The 21016-nt window shown below is 50.4% G+C and overlaps 1 protein-coding gene across 4 annotated transcripts; it reads right to left on the bottom strand.

Annotated features, from left to right (window-relative positions):
* Positions 1 to 1611: 1611 nt before the first annotated feature.
* CDC20 (cell division cycle 20) lies at positions 1612 to 16402 on the bottom strand. Of its 4 annotated transcripts, none has more exons than XM_074961941.1 (11): positions 16291 to 16362; positions 15001 to 15238; positions 12700 to 12845; positions 11759 to 11855; positions 10763 to 10891; positions 8844 to 9040; positions 3873 to 3967; positions 3083 to 3314; positions 2691 to 2816; positions 2266 to 2383; positions 1612 to 1851 (listed from the first exon to the last, which is right to left on the bottom strand). In XM_074961941.1, exons 2-11 carry the CDS (start codon positions 15221 to 15223, stop codon positions 1679 to 1681), a joined length of 1536 nt encoding a protein of 511 aa, XP_074818042.1. In that variant the 5' UTR covers positions 15224 to 15238; positions 16291 to 16362; the 3' UTR covers positions 1612 to 1678. The 4 variants fall into 4 exon arrangements, with proteins under 4 accessions (XP_074818042.1, XP_074818043.1, XP_074818041.1 ...); XM_074961942.1 differs by lacking the exon at positions 16291 to 16362 and adding an exon at positions 15409 to 15514; XM_074961940.1 differs by having other exon boundaries at positions 1613 to 1851; positions 16275 to 16402.
* Positions 16403 to 21016: the final 4614 nt, after the last annotated feature.

Here is a 21016-nt window from a genome sequence, read left to right on the forward strand (position 1 = left end):
TAGAAAATCATGAATGGGATGAAAAAAAACCACATGAATAGAGAAGGGTTGTGTATCCTTTTGCACAATACAAAAACTGGGGGCATGTGGGAGTGGAGGGTCATCTGATGAAATTAACAGGCATCAGGTTTAATATAAATGTGCAGAAATACTTTTTCATACAGTGCACAGTAAACCGTGGAACCCACTGCCAGGGGATGTTGTGATGACCAAACATAACAGTTCAGAAAGAACTACATAAAATCGTGGAGGATAAGACCATCAATGGCCATTAGCTAAAATGGTCAAGGATGTAATCCCATGCTCAGGGTTTCTCCCGTCCCCTGTACCAGATGGGCAAAACAAGGTTGGCTGTCTCTCCAAAAGGGTTATGGTGCAACTACTCCCCCCTGAAGCTCTGGGACTGGCCTCAGTGGGAGAGAGGTTACTGGCCTAGTGGGACCATTGGTCTGACCCAGCATGGCAGTTCTTACAGCCTTAATACAATTCCTAGAACTGTTAGAAAATCATCCAATCTTGATTTAAAAATTTGTCAGTGATAGAGACTCCCCCTTGGTAAATTGTTCTAATGGTTAATTACCCTCACTGACAAAAATGTATCATAGAATATCAGGGTTGGAAGGGACCTCAGGAGGTCATCTAGTCCAACCCCCTGCTCAAAGCAGGACCAATCCCCAACTAAAGAAGGAGGGAGGCGCCTTGGGGGAAGAGGCAAGGCAGGTGTGGGACCTCGGGGGAAGAGGCAGCAAGGAGTGGGGAGCTTGGTTGCTGGTGGGTGTGGAGCACCTGATAATTTTTCCCTGGGAGTTCTCCAGCCCCAGAGCACCCATGGCTCCCTCCCAGGGGCCTAGCTGCCCCACAGGCTCTTGGTTGGCTGCCCACCACCACCACCACTCCCTCTTCTCCGTAAAGTGCAAGGGAAGCCACCTGGGGCTTTTCACCTCCCCATTCCCTGCTGGGAGTGTAGGAAAGCCACCTGGGGCTCCCCCCTCCATCATTCCCCTCCCAGTTTGACACCAGGCCATTGATAACTACTCTCAGTACAGTCTTTCACCCAGTTGTGCACCCACCTTTAGTAATTTCATCTAGACCAACAAATTCCTCCCTGCTGGTCAGAATTGAGTCTAACCCAGCTGTCCCATGGTTACTTCCCCCACCCTAAGAAAGCAGAAGTTGTCCCCAACATGTTCCCAGCACTTATTGCACATTGGTTGCTGATGATAGGGTGGCCAAGTGCCTGGTTTTTGACCAGAAAGTCCAGTTAAAAATGGAACCTGACATTTTCCGGTCAGATCTACTGACCAGACACCCAAAGTCTAGTTACTGCAGGTAGGGAGGCACTGGGTCATCACCCTCACCAGTATAGAGCTGTGTAGCCAGTATAGAAGGGATTTGGTTAGGAGGGTTCTTCCCAGACTGGGAAGGGCTCCAGGCAGGTAGCCTAGCTCCTTGGCTAACCACTTCCCTTATTCCTGTGGCTGGCTGACTTTGGATCACTGGCTGCCAGGGTCCAGCAGTGGCAGGTGGTTGTGTTTGGTTCCTAAGAGGTCTGATCCCAAGACAAGCCAGGGACACTTATTCCATCAGACTCTATAAAAGCAGACTAAGGTATTTATTGACATTTAAAATACTGTACAAAATGCAGCCCCATCTCTCTTGCCAGTGGCATCTCCCATGCTCACCGGATGCCCTGGTGAATGATGCTGCTCTTGGCACTGCCTGCCTTCTCCTTCTTCTTTACTGGATCCATCTCAAAGCAGCGCCAAAGCCGCAATGTTTCATCAGCAGCTGCAGATGCCACTATTGAGCCATCTGGGCTCATGGTCAGGTTCAGGACTCTGGCTGTGTGACCTGGGGAAGGAGGAGCTGCACTATCAGGGCTCTGCTCACATCCCTCACCAATACGAGTCCTTTTCAGCCACTTATGCCCAGTCACATAAGTTCAGTCTGCTCTCCCCCCATAAACAGACTCCATCCCACACAGCTGATGCTCAGGCTGACCTGGGCAGCTCTGGAAGGCTGAACACAGAGGAACTCAAAGGAGACCTGACCCCTCAGCATCCCCTAGGGTGGAGCCACTTCCCAGCAGGACATGCCTTGCTGCCATTGCCCCATCTCACTAGCACACTGATGCTGCTCTCACGAAGACTGGAGAGTGACTTTACTTTCAGGATCTGTCTGGACGCAGCCAAGCCCTTTCCCACTGCCCTGGATCCCAACCCTCTCAGCTGCTCCTGGACTGCACAGCAAAGGATGTAGACCTACCTTTCAACTCTGCAACCTTGGCCATGGTAGGATATTTCCACACCACCAGTTGATTATGCGCAAAGCCATGACCAGAAATGAACTCCTTGTAGTTTGATGACCAAAGGATGGAACATACCTATAGGGAGGCAGTTTATTACACTGGCAGGTCGCAGACCAGCAGCAAGAGGTCACTGACCAGGTGTAGAGTAGTTTGGGGACCAGCTCCTTACCTCCCAAAAGAGCCCGCAAAGAAGGGGCACAGACACTGCAGTAGTACCCAACATCCACCCCCATCCAGAGACAAGAAACCTCCCCCACAACATCCCCCATGTTCTCCTGGGGAGTATCCCAGGCACTGGCCCTCAGGTTCCATCCCTTGGCAGCACTTATGTTGCTCACCGTGCCAAAGCACAGTCTTGGACAGAGTCAGTGCTGAAGCTCACCTGGGAGTGGGCATCTACTGCGTTGAGGCAGGTGCCTGAACACACATTCCAGATCCTGATGTGTCTGTCGCTTGTCCCACCGCCTGTGGCCAGGACATTTGACTGCCATGGGCACCAGGCCACAGCCTATGAGAGAGGCACCAGTCATAAGACATGCAAGAACAGCTTGTTCCCCACTGCCCTTATAGGTCAGGCCAAGCCACAGCAGTTCTGCCATCCATGCATTAGAGCAGCACTGGCAGGCAGATTCTTTGTATGTCCCAGGAGAAGCCTCTCTCCAACAGATGGAAACTCTGCCAGTGCACTGACAGAGGAAAGTAGAACTGAGCAGCTGCTGCATCACTCTGTGCCCTGTGCACACCAAACAAGTCTCACACGAGCCACCCACTCACCTTGACAGCACCCTGGTGCTGAGTGAAGGTCTGCACAGGAGCAAAGTCACCACTGTCCCCTTGGGCACATGGCCAGACATTCACCAGGTTGTCATTGCCTCCACTGGCCAGGTAGCGGCCATCAGGTGACCACTTGAGCCCACACACCTCCTGCGTGTGGCCAGCAAGCGTGGCCACGTGGTGCTCAGCAACCCGGACATCATGATGATGGATGTGACCGGTCCTCGCCCCACTGCAGAGGGAAGTTTTGAGTCAGGGTGGTATTGTGCTTGTGAGCTATACACCACTGCTCCAAGGGGCTCCCACTACAGAGTGTCTGGACAGGGATTTCAGCAAGGGCCGCTATTCAGTGATGCTGTAATCTTGGTGTCACCTGCTAGTGGAGACAGCTGAACACAGCAGCAGGGACTGCATTGCAGAGGACTCATACAGAGGTTATGGAGAATGGAGGGCCCTCCCACTGCCCCTACATTCGGGGCTTAAATCCAGCCCCTTCTAACCAGATGTGTTGACATAGTCGGGTCTCTCCCCCAAGCTGGGCCAGGCACCAGGGAGGAGTTGTAGCAGCCCAGGGCAGAAATGGGCTGTTCACCAGGACCTCACTCACTTTCTATTGGCATCTGGGGAATCTGTGCCCTGGTTATGCTGAAGTGGGTCCATGCAGAACTGCACTGCTGGCTTTGTGAACAGATCACTGAGCACATGCAGAGTCAATTTGGTTTTTTTCCACCTGTTCATCTAGAGCAGGGGGCTCAAAGCCTGTTTTGCCATGCCTTGGTCATGTCCTTACCTGGAAAGAATGTAGCTGTTCCAGCTCAATGACCCTACACGGGAAGAATGGCTGATCATATTTCGGAGCCGTTTCTGTTGCTGTATGTCCCACAGCTGCAAAGAGACATTAAGAGCAGTCATTTATCTTAATTGTGTAAGGAGATGAGAATAGAGCCCTTGTCACATTGGTGCATACCTTGGCTGTCAAATCCTGGATCCCTTTGCTTGAAGGCTATGGCGTTTAAACCTCTCAGTGCACTAGGCTATGGGGGAGCCATCCAAAGAATTTTATACCCAATGCCCATGAGACAGCTGGAAACTCTAGATGTATATTAGGGACCTTCACAATTAATTATCAAGTGTTAACAATCCAGTGCCATCTTCACAAAACCCACTAGAAGGCATTGCCCAGAGAGTTTGAAGTTTGGACAATTGTGTTATTAAACAATATAATACCATTTATTTAAATATTTTGGATTGTTTTCTACATTTTCAAATATATTGATTTCAATTACAGCATAGAATACAAGGTGCTCACTTCATATTTTTTATTACAAATATTTGCATGGTAAAAACCAGAAGAAATAGTACAGTAACTCCTTGCTTAACATTGTAGTTAGGTTACTGAAAAATGCTACTTTAATTCTTATGGGGAAATTGGATTCACTTTTTGCTTAATGTAAATGGGGGGGGGGGAAGGTTCCGGGGGGAAAAATATGTAATATATATATATATATATATATATATAAAAAAAATAATCACACACACAGCAATGATTAATGTGAAGCTTGGTTGAGGTGGTGAAGTCAGAGGGTGGCGACAGTGGGATATTTCCTGGGGAATGCCTTACTGCTAAATAATGAACTAGCACTCAGCTGAGCCCTCAAGGATTAACACGTTGTTAAATGTAGCCTCACACTCTGCAAGGCAGCACAAATGGAGAGAGGGGAGACAGGATGGCAGAGAGAGACACACAGTGTGTGAGAGTGTGAGAGAGAGAGATGCACATCGCCCCTTTAAGTACACTGACCCCACTCAGTACACTGCCTTTTGAAGTAGCTCAGCAAGTTGAGACAGCAGCTACTGCCAGAAGCTCCCTCTGTCCTGAGCCCTGTCACGTTCCACCCCGCTTTATGGAGATGGGGTAAGCAGAGGACACCCTGACATTAGCACCCCCTTCCCCTCCCCCATCCTGCCCGGCACAGCAAGCAGGAGGCTCCCACGAGAAGCTCCAAGGCAGAGGGCAGGAGCAGCACATAGCAGCGGGGGGAGGGACAGCTGAACTGCCGGCAACTGCTAGCCTGCCGGGTGGCTGCTGCACAGGGAACTTAAGGGAGCGGGGAGCTGATGGGGGGCTGCTGGTCCACCCTGGTTCCAAGCCCCCACCAGCTACCTCCAACGGACTGCTCTTTCTGCAAGCAGTAGACAAAGTAGGGGGCTGCCAAACAACTTTGTAAGAGAGCATTGTGCAACTTTAAATGAGCATGTTCTCTAATTGATCAGCAACGAAACATTAACCAAGAGGATGTTCAGTGAGGAGTTACTGTATTTTTCAATTCACCTAATACAAGTACTGTAGTGCAATCTCTATCATAAAAGTTAAACTTACAAATGTAGAATGCTGTACAAAAAAATAACTGCATTAAAAATAAAACAATGTAAAACTTTAAAACCTACATGCCCACTCAGTCCTACTTCAGCCAGTCAAGTTTAGTTACAATTTGCAGGAGATAATGCTGCCCGTTTCTTGTTTACGATGTCAGCTGAAAGTGAGAACAGGCATTCGCATGGCACTGTTGCAGCCAGCGTCACAAGGTATTTATGTGCCAGATGTGCTAAACATTCATATGCCCCTTTGTGCTTCAACCACCATTCCAGAGGACATAAGTCCATGCTGATGACAGGTTCTGTTCAATAATAATCCAAAGCAGAGCGGACCGATGCATGTTCATTTGCATCATCTGGGTCAGATGCCAACAGAAGGTTGATTTTATTTTTTGGTGGTTTGGGTTTTGTAGATTCTGCATCTGAACGTTGCTCTTTTAAGACTTCTGAAAGCATGCTCCACACCTCATCCCTCTCAGATTTTGGATGGCACTTCAGATTCTTAAACCTTTAGTCGAGTGCTGTAGCTATTTTTAGAAATCTCACATTGGTACCTTCTTTGCATTTTCTCAAATCTGCTGTGCAAGTGTTCTTTAAATGAACATGTACTGGGTCAACATGAAATACATGGCAGAATGCAGGTAAAACAGAACAGGAAACATACAATTCTCCCCCAAAGAGTTCAGTCACAAATTTAATTAATGCTTTTTTTTTTTTTTTAAATGACCATCATCAGCATGGAAGCATGTCCTCTGGAATGGTGGCTGAAACATGAAGGGGCATATGAATATTTAGCATATCTGGCATGTAGATACCTTGCAGTGCTGGCTACAACATTGCCATGTGAATGCCTGTTCTCACTTTCAGGTGACATTGTCAATAACAAGCAGGCAGCATTATCTCCTGTAAATGTAAACAAACTTGTCTGTCTTAGTGATTGGCTGAACAAGAAGTAGGACAGAGTGGACTTGTAAGCGCTAAAGTTTTACATTGTTTTGTTTTTGAGTGCAGTTATGTGACAAAAAGATACAACTGTAAGTTGCACTTTCACAATAAAGATTGCACAATGGTACTTGAATGAGGTGAACTGAAAAATACTATTTCTTGTGTTTATCATTTTTACAGTGCAAATATTTGTAATCAAAAATAATATAAAGTGAGCACTGTACACTTTGTGTTCGGTGTTGTAATAGAATATATTTGAAAAGGTAGAAAAACATCCAAAATATTTAATAAATTTCAATTGGTGTCCTATTGTTTGACAGTGCGATTCATCACGTGCGTTACCTGCCATTAATTGACAGCCCTACTTCTATTGTCTCCCCCTCGTCTCCTCCTTTCCAGGCTGAACAGTCCCAGTCTTTTTAATTTCTCCTCATGCAGAAGCTGTTCCAGACCTCTCATCATTTTTGTTGCCCTTCTCTCTACTTTTTCAACTTCTGATACACCTTTTTTTAAGATGGAGACACCAGAACTGTATGTAATATTTAAGGTATGGGCCTATCATCGATTTATGTAGTGGCATATTTTCTGTCTTATCTATCCCTTTTCCTAATGATGCCTAACACTTAGCCTTTTTGATTGCTGTTGCACATTGAGCAGATGTTTTCAGAGAACTATCCATGATATCTAGGAATCTATGATGATGCCAAGATCTTTCCTGAGTGGTAACAGCTAATTTAGATCCCATCATTTTGTATGCATAGTTGGGATTATGTTTTCCAATGGGAATTACTTGAAATTCAGTGTTGATAAATGCAATCTGCCATTTTCTTGGTCACCCAGTTTTGTGAGATCCTTTTGTAACTTCGCAGTCTGCTTTGGACTTAACTATCCTAAGTAATTTAGAATCATCTGCAAGCTTTGCCACTTCACTGTTTCTCTCTGTTTCCAGATCATTTATGAATATGTTGAACAGCACAGATCCCAGTATAGATCTTTGGGGGACTCTGCTGTGTACCTCTCTCAACTGAGAGAGCTGACCACTTATTTCTACCCTTTGTTTCCTATCTTTTAAGAAGTTACTGATCCAAGAGTGGACCTTCCCTCTTATCTCATGATTCCTTACGTTGCTAAGGACCCCTTGATGAGTGACTTGTCAAAGGTTTTTGAAAGTACAAGTACACTATATCCACTGCATCACACCAGTCCACATGTTTGACCCACTCAAACAATTAATGGATTGGTGAGGCATGGTTTCCCTTTGCAAAAGCCATGTTGACCAGGTGTCAGATAATCCTGTTTTAGTTTCAACCAGTTTGCCTAGTACTGAAGTTAGGACTACTGGCCTGTAATTGCCAAGATCACCTCTGGAGACCTTTTTGAAAAAAAAATCAGCATTACATTAGCTATCCTCCAGTCATCTATTACAGAAACTGATTTAAATGATGGTTACATATCACAGTTGTTAGTTTTGCCATTTTGTATTTGAGTTCCTCCAGAACTCTTGGGCAAATAGCATCTGGTCCTGCTGACTTATTACTGTTTAATTTATCAGTTTGTTCCAAAACCTCTATTGAACCCACAATCTGGAACTCTGAATTTTCCTCAGATTTCAGTTCCTCAGATTTGTCACCTAAAAAGACTAGCTCCAGTGTGAGAATCTCCCTCACATCCTCTGCAGTGAAGACTGATGCAAAGAATTCATTTAGCTTCTCTGGAATGGCCTCATCTTCCTTGAATGCTTTTAGCATCTCGATCATCCAGTGGCCCCACTGATTGTTTCTACTTCTGAAGCACTCAATTTTTGTTGTTAGTTTGTCTTTTGCTAGTTGCTCTTCAAATTCTATTGTGGCCAACATAATTGGTACTTTTACACTTGACTTGCCAAAGTTTTTGTGTTTTCCTCAATGGGATTTGACTTCCAAATTTTAAAGGAAGTCTTTTGATCTCTGAATGCCTTTTACACTCTGTTTAGCCATGGTGGTGGTTTTTGGTCCTCTGACTTTTTTTTTTTTTTAGTTTGGGGTACACATGTAGCGAGCTTCTATTATGGTGTTTTTAAAGTTTCCATGCAGCTTGTGGGCATTTCACTCGTCACTGTTACTTTTAATTTCTGTTTAAGGAGCTTCCTCATTTTTGTGCAGTTCTTTTCGGATTTTTAAATTCTATTGTTGGGGAGGGGAGGGGGGCTGGTATTTTCCCCTCTTCAAGGATGTTAAGTTTATTACATTACAGTTGCTATGACCAAGTGGTTCAGCTATATTCACCTTTTGGACCAGATCCTGTGTACTACTTAGAACTAAATAAAGAATTGCTTCCCCCCTTGTGGGTTCCAGGACTAGTTGCTCAAAGAAGCAGTTGTTAATGGCATCAACAACGGTCCCGGGGCAGGAGCCTCTATTTAAAAGACTCTTCCCTCCCTGTACTGCGGGATTCCTCTCACCTGGACCTCAGCATTGCTAGTGCCGACAGCAAGGTAGTTTCCTTCTTTGATCCAGGACACTGATGAGATGTAGTCATCTGGCTGCTCCAACTGCAGCAGCTGGATGATCTCGCCAGAGGAGTAATTCCACAGATACACAGAGTTATCCAGAGCCACAGCCAGGAAGTTCTGGGAACTCCAGTCAATGAGGTTCAGATCTAAGATCAGAAGACAAAGCAGAGGTCACACACTATGCCCGTTGCTCATTACAATACCCCAGGGAAGTCCTGCCTGCAGCCTGGCTCAGCACCATGGCAAGAGTACCCCCCCCCCCCCGCTTCTTCACCCCCAATGCTGATGGACCAGGAATTCCCACCTACACCAGATTTCCATAGTGCCACAGGTGTGCATGGCCCTCTACAGGTAGGGGATTGGCCTTGTAGCATGTTGGAATCCTAGCTAACAGGATCAGTGCACTGAAGCTTTTCATTCCAGTCCAGTTGCATGAAGCTCTGAACTCCCTTTCCTATAAGGTTAGATACAGACACTATCCAGCAAGCCACCCAGTGTCAGCCTGTGTGTTAGTGTGCCCTAAGAGTGCCAATGACACAGCAGTGACCAAGCTGAGAGAAGGCTCCATTGTTCCTCTAGGACCAAACTGCTGAGCCAAGGAAGGGAGCTGCCCTGTCTTGGCTGAGAACAGGCACTTTCTGCTATTTTTACCCCATCCACCTTGCTCCTAGGTGGAGCTACCATCTCACTAAAGCAGCTGATTTGGGGTAGGGGGATTGATGACTGAACCCAAGCCCCCTCATTCCTATAGGGAATTTTTGGCATCCCCTCTGTCAGAGAGGAACCCAGCCTCCACGGCACAATGAAGGAAACGGCAGCCATAAAAGCACACATTTCCCCACCTATCTTTGGCCTTCTGAATGAGGTGCAACAGAAAGTGGTAAAAGCCACCACAATCCCAACAGGCTGAGGCACGAAACAAGCTGCCAGTGTGATTTCCCGAGGGAATAATCAGAGGCCTGAGAGTAGAAACAACTTGTCCTGAAGTGGAAGTGCAGCCAGACAGGAGCATTCAGAGTCGGGGTAATAAGGAGAACAGAGTCAGTGCCAGCAAGAGGAGTATAGGGGAAAGAGGCACTTTCAGTTATCAGGAGATGGGGACCAGAGCTACCCACTCACAAAGGACGCGCAGAAGTTAATTACAATTGAAAACGGCCTGTACTGAACCCTTTTTAAGCCTGACTTTTGAGTTCCTCTTCAAGAAGAGCAAGGGACTTGCCCCTTCTGCTCAACAGCATCCAAGTTTAAACATATAAGCCAGCAGATCTAGATGAGAGAGACTGAGACACTAATGGATTTGCTGAAGAACTCCTTTGGGAGTACACCAGGTTCTGCAGTCACAGAACCAAGGGAGAGGCACCATTCAAACAAGAGCAATCCCAGCAGTAAGCGCCTGCTCAGGCTAATTTCAGTCCCTAGCGGAACAAGTCTTAGGACAGACTTCCAGAGGGGAATGGCCTGCAAGTTACGAGAAGTCTGAGGTCAGAGAAAAAAGAACCTGCTAGCCAAAGCAAAGAACAGAGCGGGTGAAAAGAACAAGGTGTGAACAAGACCAGGATCCTATGGAGAGACACTTTCAAAATCTTACTTAGAATTAGCTACAATGGGACACTCATATGGACTGACAAATGGACTGGAAGATAGCCAACCAGTGACAGTGACACCAAGTGACAGCATTGAGTTGGAGATAGTATCAAAGATATTGCAAGAATTCTTAAGTCTGATCTTGTTTAACCTCTTCATGCAGGGTGAAGAAGCAGCAGGTAGCACCCTTGTGCCCTCTATAAATGTCACAGCACAGGGGGGTAGCAAATACTAGTATGGACAGGAATACAAGGGCCCTGCACATAGCAGGAGAACCCGCTTACAGTAGTCGTTACGGATCTCTGGCGCATCCAGGATCCGGTCTGGCATGGAGGGAATGTATCTGCCATTCTTCCTGCTGGACCCAGGTGTTGTTTTCTGGCTGTAGAGCACTTTCAGGTTATTCTGGTAACCTGTAAGCCAGAGACACAGCAATGGTTACTCACTAGATAGTTTCTTCCAACTCATCCTGGCAAACGTGTGGCTCACCTAGGCACAGGGAGTCTTCCACTGAAGGCAAAGACAAGCCTTAAAAGGGAGATGCACTTGCTTCAGGCCAGCGGAACAAGCTGTGGTGTTATGACACCTGCCCACTAGGAGCCTGAGCTGATGAGTCTCATCCGATGAAGTGAGCTGTAGCTCACGAAAGCTTATGCTCAAATAAATTGGTTAGTCTCTAAGGTGCCACAAGTACTCCTTTTCTTTTTGCGAATACAGACTAACACGGCTGCTACTCTGAAACTCCTTTTATGCAACCTATCAAGCCACCTTCAGATGGCAGCCACTTTACCTGCTGAAACCAGATTCAAATTGGTGGGCTTGGGAAATTTCACTTTTCCCCCAATCCCCTGTTAATTAACAGTTCAACTGAAGCATGACTTAAACCAAGGATAGTATGGGGTGGGTGGGGGCTACTCAATATTCTACTGCAGCCTTTCCTTGAAGGAGCTTTGGGCCAAAAGCAAATTTTTAGGGAGGATTTGCTGTTTGCAGTGTCAATCACTGACTTGTGCAGCTACTGCTCAGCTTAGACTTGAGAGGCGTGCAGTGGCCAGGATGCCAGTAAGCCACTGACCACAAAGGAAAGCTATTAAGGAACTTATGGTGTTCCAGAGCTCAGTTGGGTACACAGCTACTTGCACACATCCCATTGCTTGGGGTGGGAGAGTACACAGGATACCAGTCAGGGTTCTGTTATGCACCCCTCCTTTGAGGAAAAAGGAGCCCTTCTTCCCTTCCAGCACAGAGGTGCTTTCAGATCACCCCCAAACCCTGCATACCTTCTGGGGCATTTTGAGGCTTCCCACTAAGCCGGAGGATCTTTGCTTCTTCCACATCAAACCCATTCAGATTCAGCGCCCAAGCCTTCTGTTGCTCCTGTAGATAAGATATACAGATCCTCTCAGGCAAACTTGAGTCTTCCTACCACATTCAGAGGGAATACGGGTAAAACAGGAATGTAGCTCAACAGCTCAGTGGCCCCATGGCCCCAGCTGTGCCATCAGCTTAAGGTAGTTCCCTCTGCTCCAGATGGTATGCTGCTTTGCTTGGAGAACCAGCTGCATGCAAGCCAGTTCTCCAGGCTGCCCCTAGTTCACTTGAAAAGCTGTCCTCTGTTTGGCCAGTTTTGTAGTGTACCAGCTGCCCCCAGATTGGCCCTTTTTTGCATCCCTTTCCCAGTGTGGAAATATGGCCACAAGGGACTGGCTTTGTACAACTGCTTCATGGACTTGCCTATATGGAGAAGTCATTCCAGAATAATATAGGCTGTGACTCTACAGTGCCATAGCTACTGCTAAATAGCTTATTCCACAACAAGTTCTGTGGAATTTCCTTATGCAGCCAAGTCCTCAAGCTTTGAGCCTGGAATAGCCAGCTCTGTGTGGGCAAATCTCATTAGCCTTCCAGAAGTTTTGCATTCAGACCTGCCAGATGCAGTGCAGGCTAGCCAAGGGTCCCAAGGCATTATATAATACAAAACAAAAAGCACACTCTGCCCTCACTCTTTGTACCTAGGGGCCACAACCCAAGTCTCCTGCAATAACTTTGTACAGCTCTACCCATTCCAGCCACCACTTTTCATGCCTCACTCCATAAAGAGGAGTGCTGCAGATGCGAGCACCACACCAATTGCTCATCGTGCAGCAGTGTGAATACGCCGAAGTTTGCTTCTCAGGAGAAGATTAGGAGAGACTGGCTGTTAGGAGAACGCGTTGCTCACCTTCTTGGTAGGTGTATCCTCAGAAGAATCATTCTCTTTGGTCAAGAGGAAGCTAGCAACCTCCATCTGCATGGCACTGCGGTTGGGAATGTAGCGGTCCCTGCCTGCCTTGGTCGGTGTGCTCTGGATTTTGGATCCTGATTTACCTGTGTTGTATACAGAAGAGAGCCATTCCATCTGCAGTTAGTTGAAGCAAACTGCCCAGCAAGGGCCAAGATAGACAGTATTTGCCTCAAAGGCCCTCAGGCACTGCTGGCTGTACACCATGTTTTCCAGGTGTTGGTGTTTTGCCAGCCTGGAGGCTCTAGTGCAGCCACACAAACAAATCCCAGGATCTTGACTGGATGGGAAGAGGCTGATGCAGTAGATAACCAGCTGCCTCCAATCCAATGATCATGTGCTGCTGGTCCTCTCTGAACCTCAGCACATCTTAGAAGGGCCTGGGTCCCAGCTTAACTTCATTAAGCGACACTATGAACTCCAAAGCAATGGCTTCAACAGCAGGCAGCATCACTCATAGCTCCAGGAAGAGCCTCAACTTGTTTCAAAGACTCGCCATTCAACTTATACATACCTCTCAGTCCTCTCCAGGTGCAGCCAAACAGAGATTCCTCTAGAGAGGGACCAAGGACAGACTGGTGGCACTGTCATGTAGAAGGTCACCAGTATCCACTGTGCAGAGCTCAGCAACACCAGAGCCCAGTCACTGTGACTGCAGCCACTTACAGACCCCAGAGCCAGGAGTCCTTACGTAGGAATTCAAAATGTTGGATCAGACAATAAGATCCACCTACCTCAGTGTCCTCTCTAACAGAGCCACTTCAAGATGCAGCGGAGAAAGGTGTAACCACCCCCAAGTAGCAGATGTGCCCCATATAGGTCTTCTGACCATCACTAATAGAGATTGGCTTAAACTCTGACATGCAAAGTTTAAAATAGCCCTTCTAGAATTTGTCAATAATGTTAACTCTGAATATTCTTGATATCCATAAAAATGTCCATTCCTTTCTGAATTGCGTCAAGTCCTTGGCCTCTGATTCCTGTGGCAGTGGGTTCCACAGTCTAAAGTTTTATGAAAAAAATGTTTTTCCCTTGTACTGGTTGAGAGTCGCCCCATTTTTCAAAGTAATCGAACATCCTCCTTGTTCTGTGTTATGTGACAGGGAGAACTAGAGTTCCTGATCTTCCCTCTCCAGGAAGAGGTTTTTTTGCCCTCCTTCATGCATATATGCATGTACACTTATTATATTCTCCATCCCATTCATACTCTAAGGTTACAAACCCAGTCTTCCTAATCTCTCTTCACAGAAGAGCTTTCACAGACCACTGATCATTGCTTTTCCGAGCCCCCTTTAGTTCTGCGCTACTGAAGAGACAAGGTGCCCAGTTCCGTACACAGTATTCAGATAAGGCTACACCAATTATTTAGGTAAATGTATTAGAACAGAGGTTCACAAACTGTGGGGTACCCCCCCCGGGAGGGGGCACAGAGGAACATTCAGGGGGACACAGCTGGGGCCCAGGCTAGCACCCACAGAGGGTGGGGAGGGAGTGCCCCTTAGTTCTGCTCCTGGCCCCAGCCTCAGCCCCCTTACCCCTGTACATCTCCCCCTCCCGCCCGAGCTGTGGCCCGCTCCCAGCCCCAGATATGGGGGGTGGGGGGGCACATACAGGGATAAGGGAGGGGGCATGAGGTAAACAGTTTGGGGACCACTGCATTAGAATATTCCTCTATTATTCACCATCCCATTCCTAACCCCTTTTTTTTTTTTTTTAAACCACAGCTGCACACTTAGAGCTGCCTTGGTGTTGCCAAGCTCCCTTTCTTGGGTTGACAGTTAATTTAGTGCCCATCAGGTATATGAGGAGTTTAAGTTTCTCCCTTCAATGTGCAACAAAGGAATCCATTTGGCATCGTGCTGCCCATTCACACAACTTCTTCAGGTCTCTCGGAAGTTCTTCACAGTTCTCTCCAGTCCAGACTATCCTAGTAGCTGTGTCATCTGCATATTGTGCTACCTCACTGCTCATCCCCTTTCCAGATCAGTAGTAAACATAACAAACCACAAGGAGAACTGACTAACCCTATTCTGTTTCCTCTTTGCCAGTTTTCGATCCCTGACAGTACTCTATCAGCCCATGGTGACTTAGCTTCGCTAGTGGCCTTCTGTGCCCCGTCAAAGGAGAGACCTGAGCTAGGCCGCTGGTGCCCTGCTTCCCACACAACGGGCTGGCTGATGCAGGGCTAACTCTGCTCACCCATCTCCACGCACCGGGGCGCCAGCCCCAGCTCTGACTCACCGGGGGTTTTGGAGGGGGTTTTGCTGGTGCTGTGGGGCCGGTTGGCTGGTTTCATGGGGGAGAGGCCAGTGCTGCTGGCGTTGGCAGGGCTGGGCCCGGGGCCAGCAACGGAGGCGTTGCTCTCCTTGGCCTTGCGCTGCCATCGCGCCAGCGGGGCGTTGGGGATCGGGGTGTCCAGCTTCAGCAGACCGTGCAAGTCGCTCTCGAACACAAACTGCGCCATGGCGGGGAGAGCGGCCTGGGGGAGAAAGAGGGCGACAGGTGAGTCAGAGACCGACCACCCCACCCCCGGCTCCCCACCCCCCGCGCGCCCGCCCCGGCTCCCCCCAGATCGACGGACGGGCGCGCGCACACACGCACGCACGCGCACACACGGCGCGCGCCGCCGCCGCCCCCCCCCGGGCAGACCAGAGACCGGCCCGCGGCGGGGCCGGGCGTTCACCGCAGAGACCGGCGCGGGGCACTCCAGGGACGCACCACCGGGGACAGCGGGACGCCTCACTCACGCTCCCTCAGTCAGTCTCCACTCTCGAAGCTCCGCCCCCTCGCGCCGCTTAAACCTGGCGCCCCAAGCCCCCATTGGCCACTTCAAACCCAACTGCCGCCGGCACCATGGCGACCCGACCCAACCCCCTGTCCCTATTGGCCCGCACGGACTCGGGGCGGGGCTTAGTCCTGAGACGACGCTAGCCTCGTCCATCTCGTGAGACTCGGGCTTGACCCCTGACCCGAGCCACGGTCTGGTGACCTCTGACCCAGGCTGCTGATTGGCCGGAAGCGCCTGCCTGGGGGTCGGTGTTGGCCGGCCGGGCGCCGGGAGCCTGGGGGGGCCGAGGCCGGGTCGCAACCGGCGCCTCATCCTGCCGCGCCCCGGGCCCCGCCGCGCCTGCCAGGGCCGAGTGGGGGCGGAGACGCGGCGCGGCGGGTTCGGCTCATTTTTGACTGGGAGGAAGAAGTCGAGGGACCCCCCTGAGCGCGCCGCTGGCCCCAGAACCGCCGGCTCCTCCCCCGGCTCCCGGCCCCCCGCTCCCGGGCCCGGCCGCGCGGCCCCCGCCCCCGGCTCCCGGCCTACAGCCCTAGGCTCAGGCTCTGCGCCCCCGGCTCCCCGGCTCCGGCTCCCGGCCCCCCGCTCCCGGGCCGCGCGGCCCCGACTCCCGGCCTACAGCCCTAGGCTCAGGCTCCCCGCCGCGCCCCCCCGCCCCCAGGCTCCGCGCCCCCGGCTCCCCGCCGCGCGGCTCCCAGGGAGCTCGGGGGCCGCGCCGCGCCGGTCGCACCTGGCCAGCGCTTTACCCCATGTCGCCGCCTGAGGAGGCGGGCAGGCGCCTCGGTGCCCAGCTCTTCCGGGGAGCTTGGAGAAAGAACCGCACCAGAGAGGGAAGTTAGGTGCCCATGGGAATTAGGCACGTTTGAAAACCCTGCCCCCTGCCCATCAACAGGCTTAGGTGCCCAGATGGCTTTGAGAATCCGGGTGGGAGGCTTTATGTACACCACAAAAGTATAAATTAATTTCAAAATTGATTTAGCGAAACAGGTACAATCTGCCAATGTAGACACATTTAAACTGGTTTAACTGTTGCTTTTAAGCTTCGGAATGGTTTCTGTCCCCATGGATGGTGGCATACAAGCTCAAGTGAGACTCCAAAGAACATAAATGAGAAATCCTGGCACAATGGTCCCAGACAGCCCAAGGCAAGGTCAGAGAAACGGCCTTCAATAGCCAAAGCAGCAGCAATTCATGTCCGTTTGCCTGAGAGAATGAGACCACATCCCTCAGGCACTAGCTTTGTACAAGTAATACATGGTAATAAAATAGAAAAGGACAGATAGCCCCATTTTCTTGTCTGAAAATCATTTCTGAAACCTTTGTTACCCAGGAATATTTCTTTCTCCCGCTTGAGTGTGGGACACATGCAGAAGCAGTTAGGTAGCTGTGTTGGGAACAGTGGTGTGTCCGGCCAGAGAGAGCAGAGTGTGCATGCACGGTGCTCTCTGCAGTGTAGCTGGGTGACGTGGGGAGGTGGCAGCCTTCCCCTGCTATCTATACCTTTGGATCCACAGTTCACCTGTCCCATCCATGAGGCTTGGTGCCTGGCATGCCCTCAGAGCAAGGCTCCCCTGCCACTAGCAGCTGATGCTGAAAACAGCAATCAGGACTGTGTTCTGCCTGCTCTGCTATCCATAAAGGTGCTATAGGATTTTAAACTGGTCCTGTTGGTTATTACTGAGGCCTGGGGGCAATGACTGCACTGTGCGCCTAGTGATGATTCACGTGAGGAAGCTAGAGGGTAACTCATTACTAAGCCCATTACAAGGAGGGTTTCAGTTAGCCTAGTTAGAAGGGCAGCAGGGGGGAGCAGGAAGACCTGTAAGGCTGGGAGCTCCCCACCCCTTCAGTAAAGAACATAGGACTGGAAGGGACCAGCTGGGTCATCATGTCCAGTCCCGTGCTCATCTGCTGTGTGCAACCCCTTCATATCATCCCATAAATTTATCAAGCTCCAGCTTAAAACCAATTACCTTTCTTGTCCCCACTGCTCCTGATGGGAGGCTGTTCCAGAGCCCCACTCCTCTGATGGTTAGAAAGCTTCTAATTTTGAGTCTAAAGTTACTGATGGCAAGTTTAGCCGCATTTGTTTTGATGCCAATATTTTCCTTTAGCTCCAATAGCTCTTCTCCATCCCTGGTGTTTATCCCTCTGATAAATGTAGAGAGAGCAATTAGATCACCCGCCAGTCTTCATTTTGTTTCGCTAAATAAGCCAAGATCTTCCAGTCTCCTCTTGTACAGTAGGCTCTCCATTTCCTTCATCATCCTAGTAGCCCTTCTCTGCATCTGTTCCAGTTTGAATTCAAACTGCCCCAGCCCCCTGTGTAATCTTCAGCATGAAACAGGCTGCTTCCCTTCTGTTACCTGAAACACTGTGACAGGCAACAGGGACTGGAAGTTTAAGCTGTGGGGGTGTAACACCAACAGACCCCGGTCGTCAGCAGGCAGAATCGAACCTGGGACCTCTGGAGCTTAGTGCATGAGCCTCAAAGCCATATGGCTGTTAGCTAAGGCTGTAGAGCAGACTCCTTAATCTCTCTCTCTCTCTCTAAGTGGTCTCAGTGCCACTAGATGGGACAGAACACCACACCCAGGAGATGTGTGGGTTACAGGGGCACCCTTCCTGGCATTGCCTCCAGCTCTGAGTGGGAAAATCCCTTCTCTGAGCCTCAGTTACCCCAGCTGGCTATGGGGGTGCAGTTTTTTGGTCTACCGTTAAGTCGTCAATATAATTATTGACACAGATTGTCTCCTTCCCTCTCCCCCTTCCAAAACTGAGGTAGGGAGGGGCTTTAGTACGTACTGACCCTCTGCTGCATGGTCGGGGGAGTAAGCCACCTTCTTGGTCTCTCTTCACCACCCCCAGACCCCAAAGAGGCCCCTGCACAGGTTCAGCTCCAAAGTGGGGGAAGGGGTGCAGACTGTGTGGGCTGGGATGCACATTATTCTTCCACCCTCCCTCACCACAAACCGTAAGCAGAAGAGATAATATGGCCAGGGCCCTGTGGAGCCTCCCAGGGGTCCTAGGAGAAACCAGGACCACCAGGAGTCGCTGCTACCATGGCTCCAATGGAACTCACTGCCAGGGAATGGGGGGTAGGCACTGGCTGGGGCTGATGTACAGGGCCTGTGCACTGATGGCTCTGGCCTCCCACCACTCCTTGGAGTGGAGTTTTGGAGATTCTCCCCTGTGGTTTTTCCTGGAGGGGGCAACTCCCTTTCCTACTGATTTTTTTTTTTTGAAGCAGAAAAGAATTTTATTTGCATAACACTTACAAAAAATCACCAAAAAGGAAAAAACAAAACTATGCAACAAAACAAAAGCAAACGCAAGGTATAACACAGCAGCCTTCAGGAGGGAGAAGTGTTCAGGCTAGCCTGGGCCCAGAGCGGGGGGGCTTCCTCGACACTCATGGTCTTCCACCCTCCTGAGTTACCTGGTGGCCTAGAGCGGGGGGGGGCTTCCTCGACACTCGTGGTCTTCCACCCCCCTCAAGTTACCTAGTGCCATGCCCAGTGTCACTGATTATTCCTCTCCTGAGAGTGCCCGACAAGATGGGCACGGCTGTGGGGTAGGCAGTTTGGTGGGGGGGATGTACACCCACGTGTGATAGGACCCTTCCTAGGTGACGGTGATGATGGTATCCACAGCGGCAATGGCTGGGGCTGGAGTCTCTCGCTCTTCCCCTCAATCAAAGGGTCAGACAGAGAGAACCGGACGGGGTCACCGAGCAGAGAACCTCAGACAGCACCCACCGCTCCTCGAAGCCATCAAGGGAGTCGGTGGATGCCGCCCAGAGGAACTCCGCCCGGATACGTGAATGTACTGAGGATCGGGAAACGGCCCTACAGTCGCAGGCCGCTTCATTGGCCAACTGCCTCTCTCTGGTTTTATAGATGGCTGTTTTAGCTAGAGCTAGGAGGAGGTTAACCAGGAGATCCCACGACTTTGTGGGGCCACGGATGGGGAGTGCGTAAATAAAAAGGTGAGGGGAAAAGTGCAGCCAAAAGTGTAATAAAATATTCGTGAGGAGCCAGAAAAGGGGCTGCAGCCTGGCACACTCTAAATATACGTGCGCCAGGGTTTCCCTCACGTTGCAAAAAGGGCAAGTATCCGGGATGGGGGTGAACTGCGTCAAAAACACTCCCGTGCTCACAGCTCCATGAAGGAGCCGTCAACTAACGTCCCCGACGGGCCTCGGGACCAAGGTGGAATACAGGCTGGCCCACCAGGGCTGCTCACCCTCCAAAGGTGGCAGGAGGTCCCGCCACTTTGTATGAGGGCAGGACACCAGGGTGAGGGCGTGAAGGGTGCGAAGCGTGAGTGTGTATAGATGTTTCCTTGGCGCGGTTTGAAAGCTGACCGGCTGCAATTCGTGCAGCCAGCTCGCAGTGAAAGGGTGAGGGGTTTGTTGGGATCTACGGGCTAGGGGCCCAACTGAAAGGTCCGGTGGGCCTGGGGTAGAGGGTGGGCGGGGTGCACCCTCGCGTAGGGCTCGGTTGAGATAAGCCTAAGCAGCGGGAATCAAAGCGGCCTTCACCTCCTAAAGTACGCGCCGGGGGGTACGAGGTCTGGAGAGCCCCATGCGCTGAGCAAGCATTAGGGGATCCAGCCAGTCTCCTCGGTCGTAGTCCAGGAGGTCTCCGACTCTCGTGACTTCCGCCAGGACCAAACTCTGGCGCACCGAGTGGGACTCCGCCACCTGCACACGGAGCTGGGGGTTATGTAGCAGGGGCTCCGGGAGGAGATCCGCTCCCACGGTGGCCGTCGCAGACCTGGTCATTGAAAACAGTTTCCAGGTCCGGAGGAGGTCCTGGTAGAAGACCGGCAGCCCAGAGAGGTCTCGCAGAAAACCTCTCGGACAGAGATAAAAGAGCTGCCGGTCGTATCGGAGCCCTTGGAAGCGGCGCAGGATAGCATGCGCTAGTATGCTCCATGTCAAACTACCTGCACTATAGAGGAGCCTCTGCAGGGCCTGGAGACAGAAGACATGGACCTGAGTGTGCAGACATTTCAGGCCCTGTCCTCCTTCCTTCAGGGGTAGATGAAGAACCCCAACAGGGACCCAGTGCAGTCCTGACCAAAAGAACTCTAGAATCGATGTCCAGAGGTTGGTCAGGAAACCCGGGGCCGGGACCAGGGTGTTGAGCCGGTACCAGAGCGTGGACAGGACTAGTTGGTTAAGCACCAGTGCTCTCCCTCGGAGGGAGAGACATCGGAGTAGCCTCATCCATTTCCGGAGCCGCTCTATCACCCCGCCTTCTAAATTTTGCCAGTTCTCCAGCGGAGAAGGGTGCGTGGCAGAAAGGTAAACGCCAAGGTAGAGCAGCGGACTCGTGCTCCACCGGATAGTCTGAAGCGCGGGTGGGAGGGAGCTCACCTGCCGCCAGTCCCCTACCGCCAAGCCAGAGCTCTTGACCCAGTTGACTCGGGCGGAGGAGGCTGCCGAATAGATGGCCTGGCAAGCCT

Source organism: Natator depressus, chromosome 8 (genome assembly GCF_965152275.1).
Source record: "Natator depressus isolate rNatDep1 chromosome 8, rNatDep2.hap1, whole genome shotgun sequence".
Taxonomy (NCBI): domain Eukaryota; kingdom Metazoa; phylum Chordata; order Testudines; family Cheloniidae; genus Natator; species Natator depressus.

What these genes read in the sequence shown, in the direction of transcription:
- CDC20 (XM_074961941.1), bottom strand. Translation starts at nt 15,223, where the DNA reads ATGGCGCAGTTTGTGTTCGAGAGCGACTTGCACGGTCTGCTGAAGCTG. An exon ending in AGCACCAGGGTGCTGTCAAG is followed by an intron (nt 2,817 to 3,082) that starts GTGAGTGGGTGG and finishes CCTCTCTCATAG; the next exon opens with GCTGTGGCCTGGTGCCCATG. An exon ending in CAGTAGATGCCCACTCCCAG is followed by an intron (nt 2,384 to 2,690) that starts GTGAGCTTCAGC and finishes GCCTCCCTATAG; the next exon opens with GTATGTTCCATCCTTTGGTC.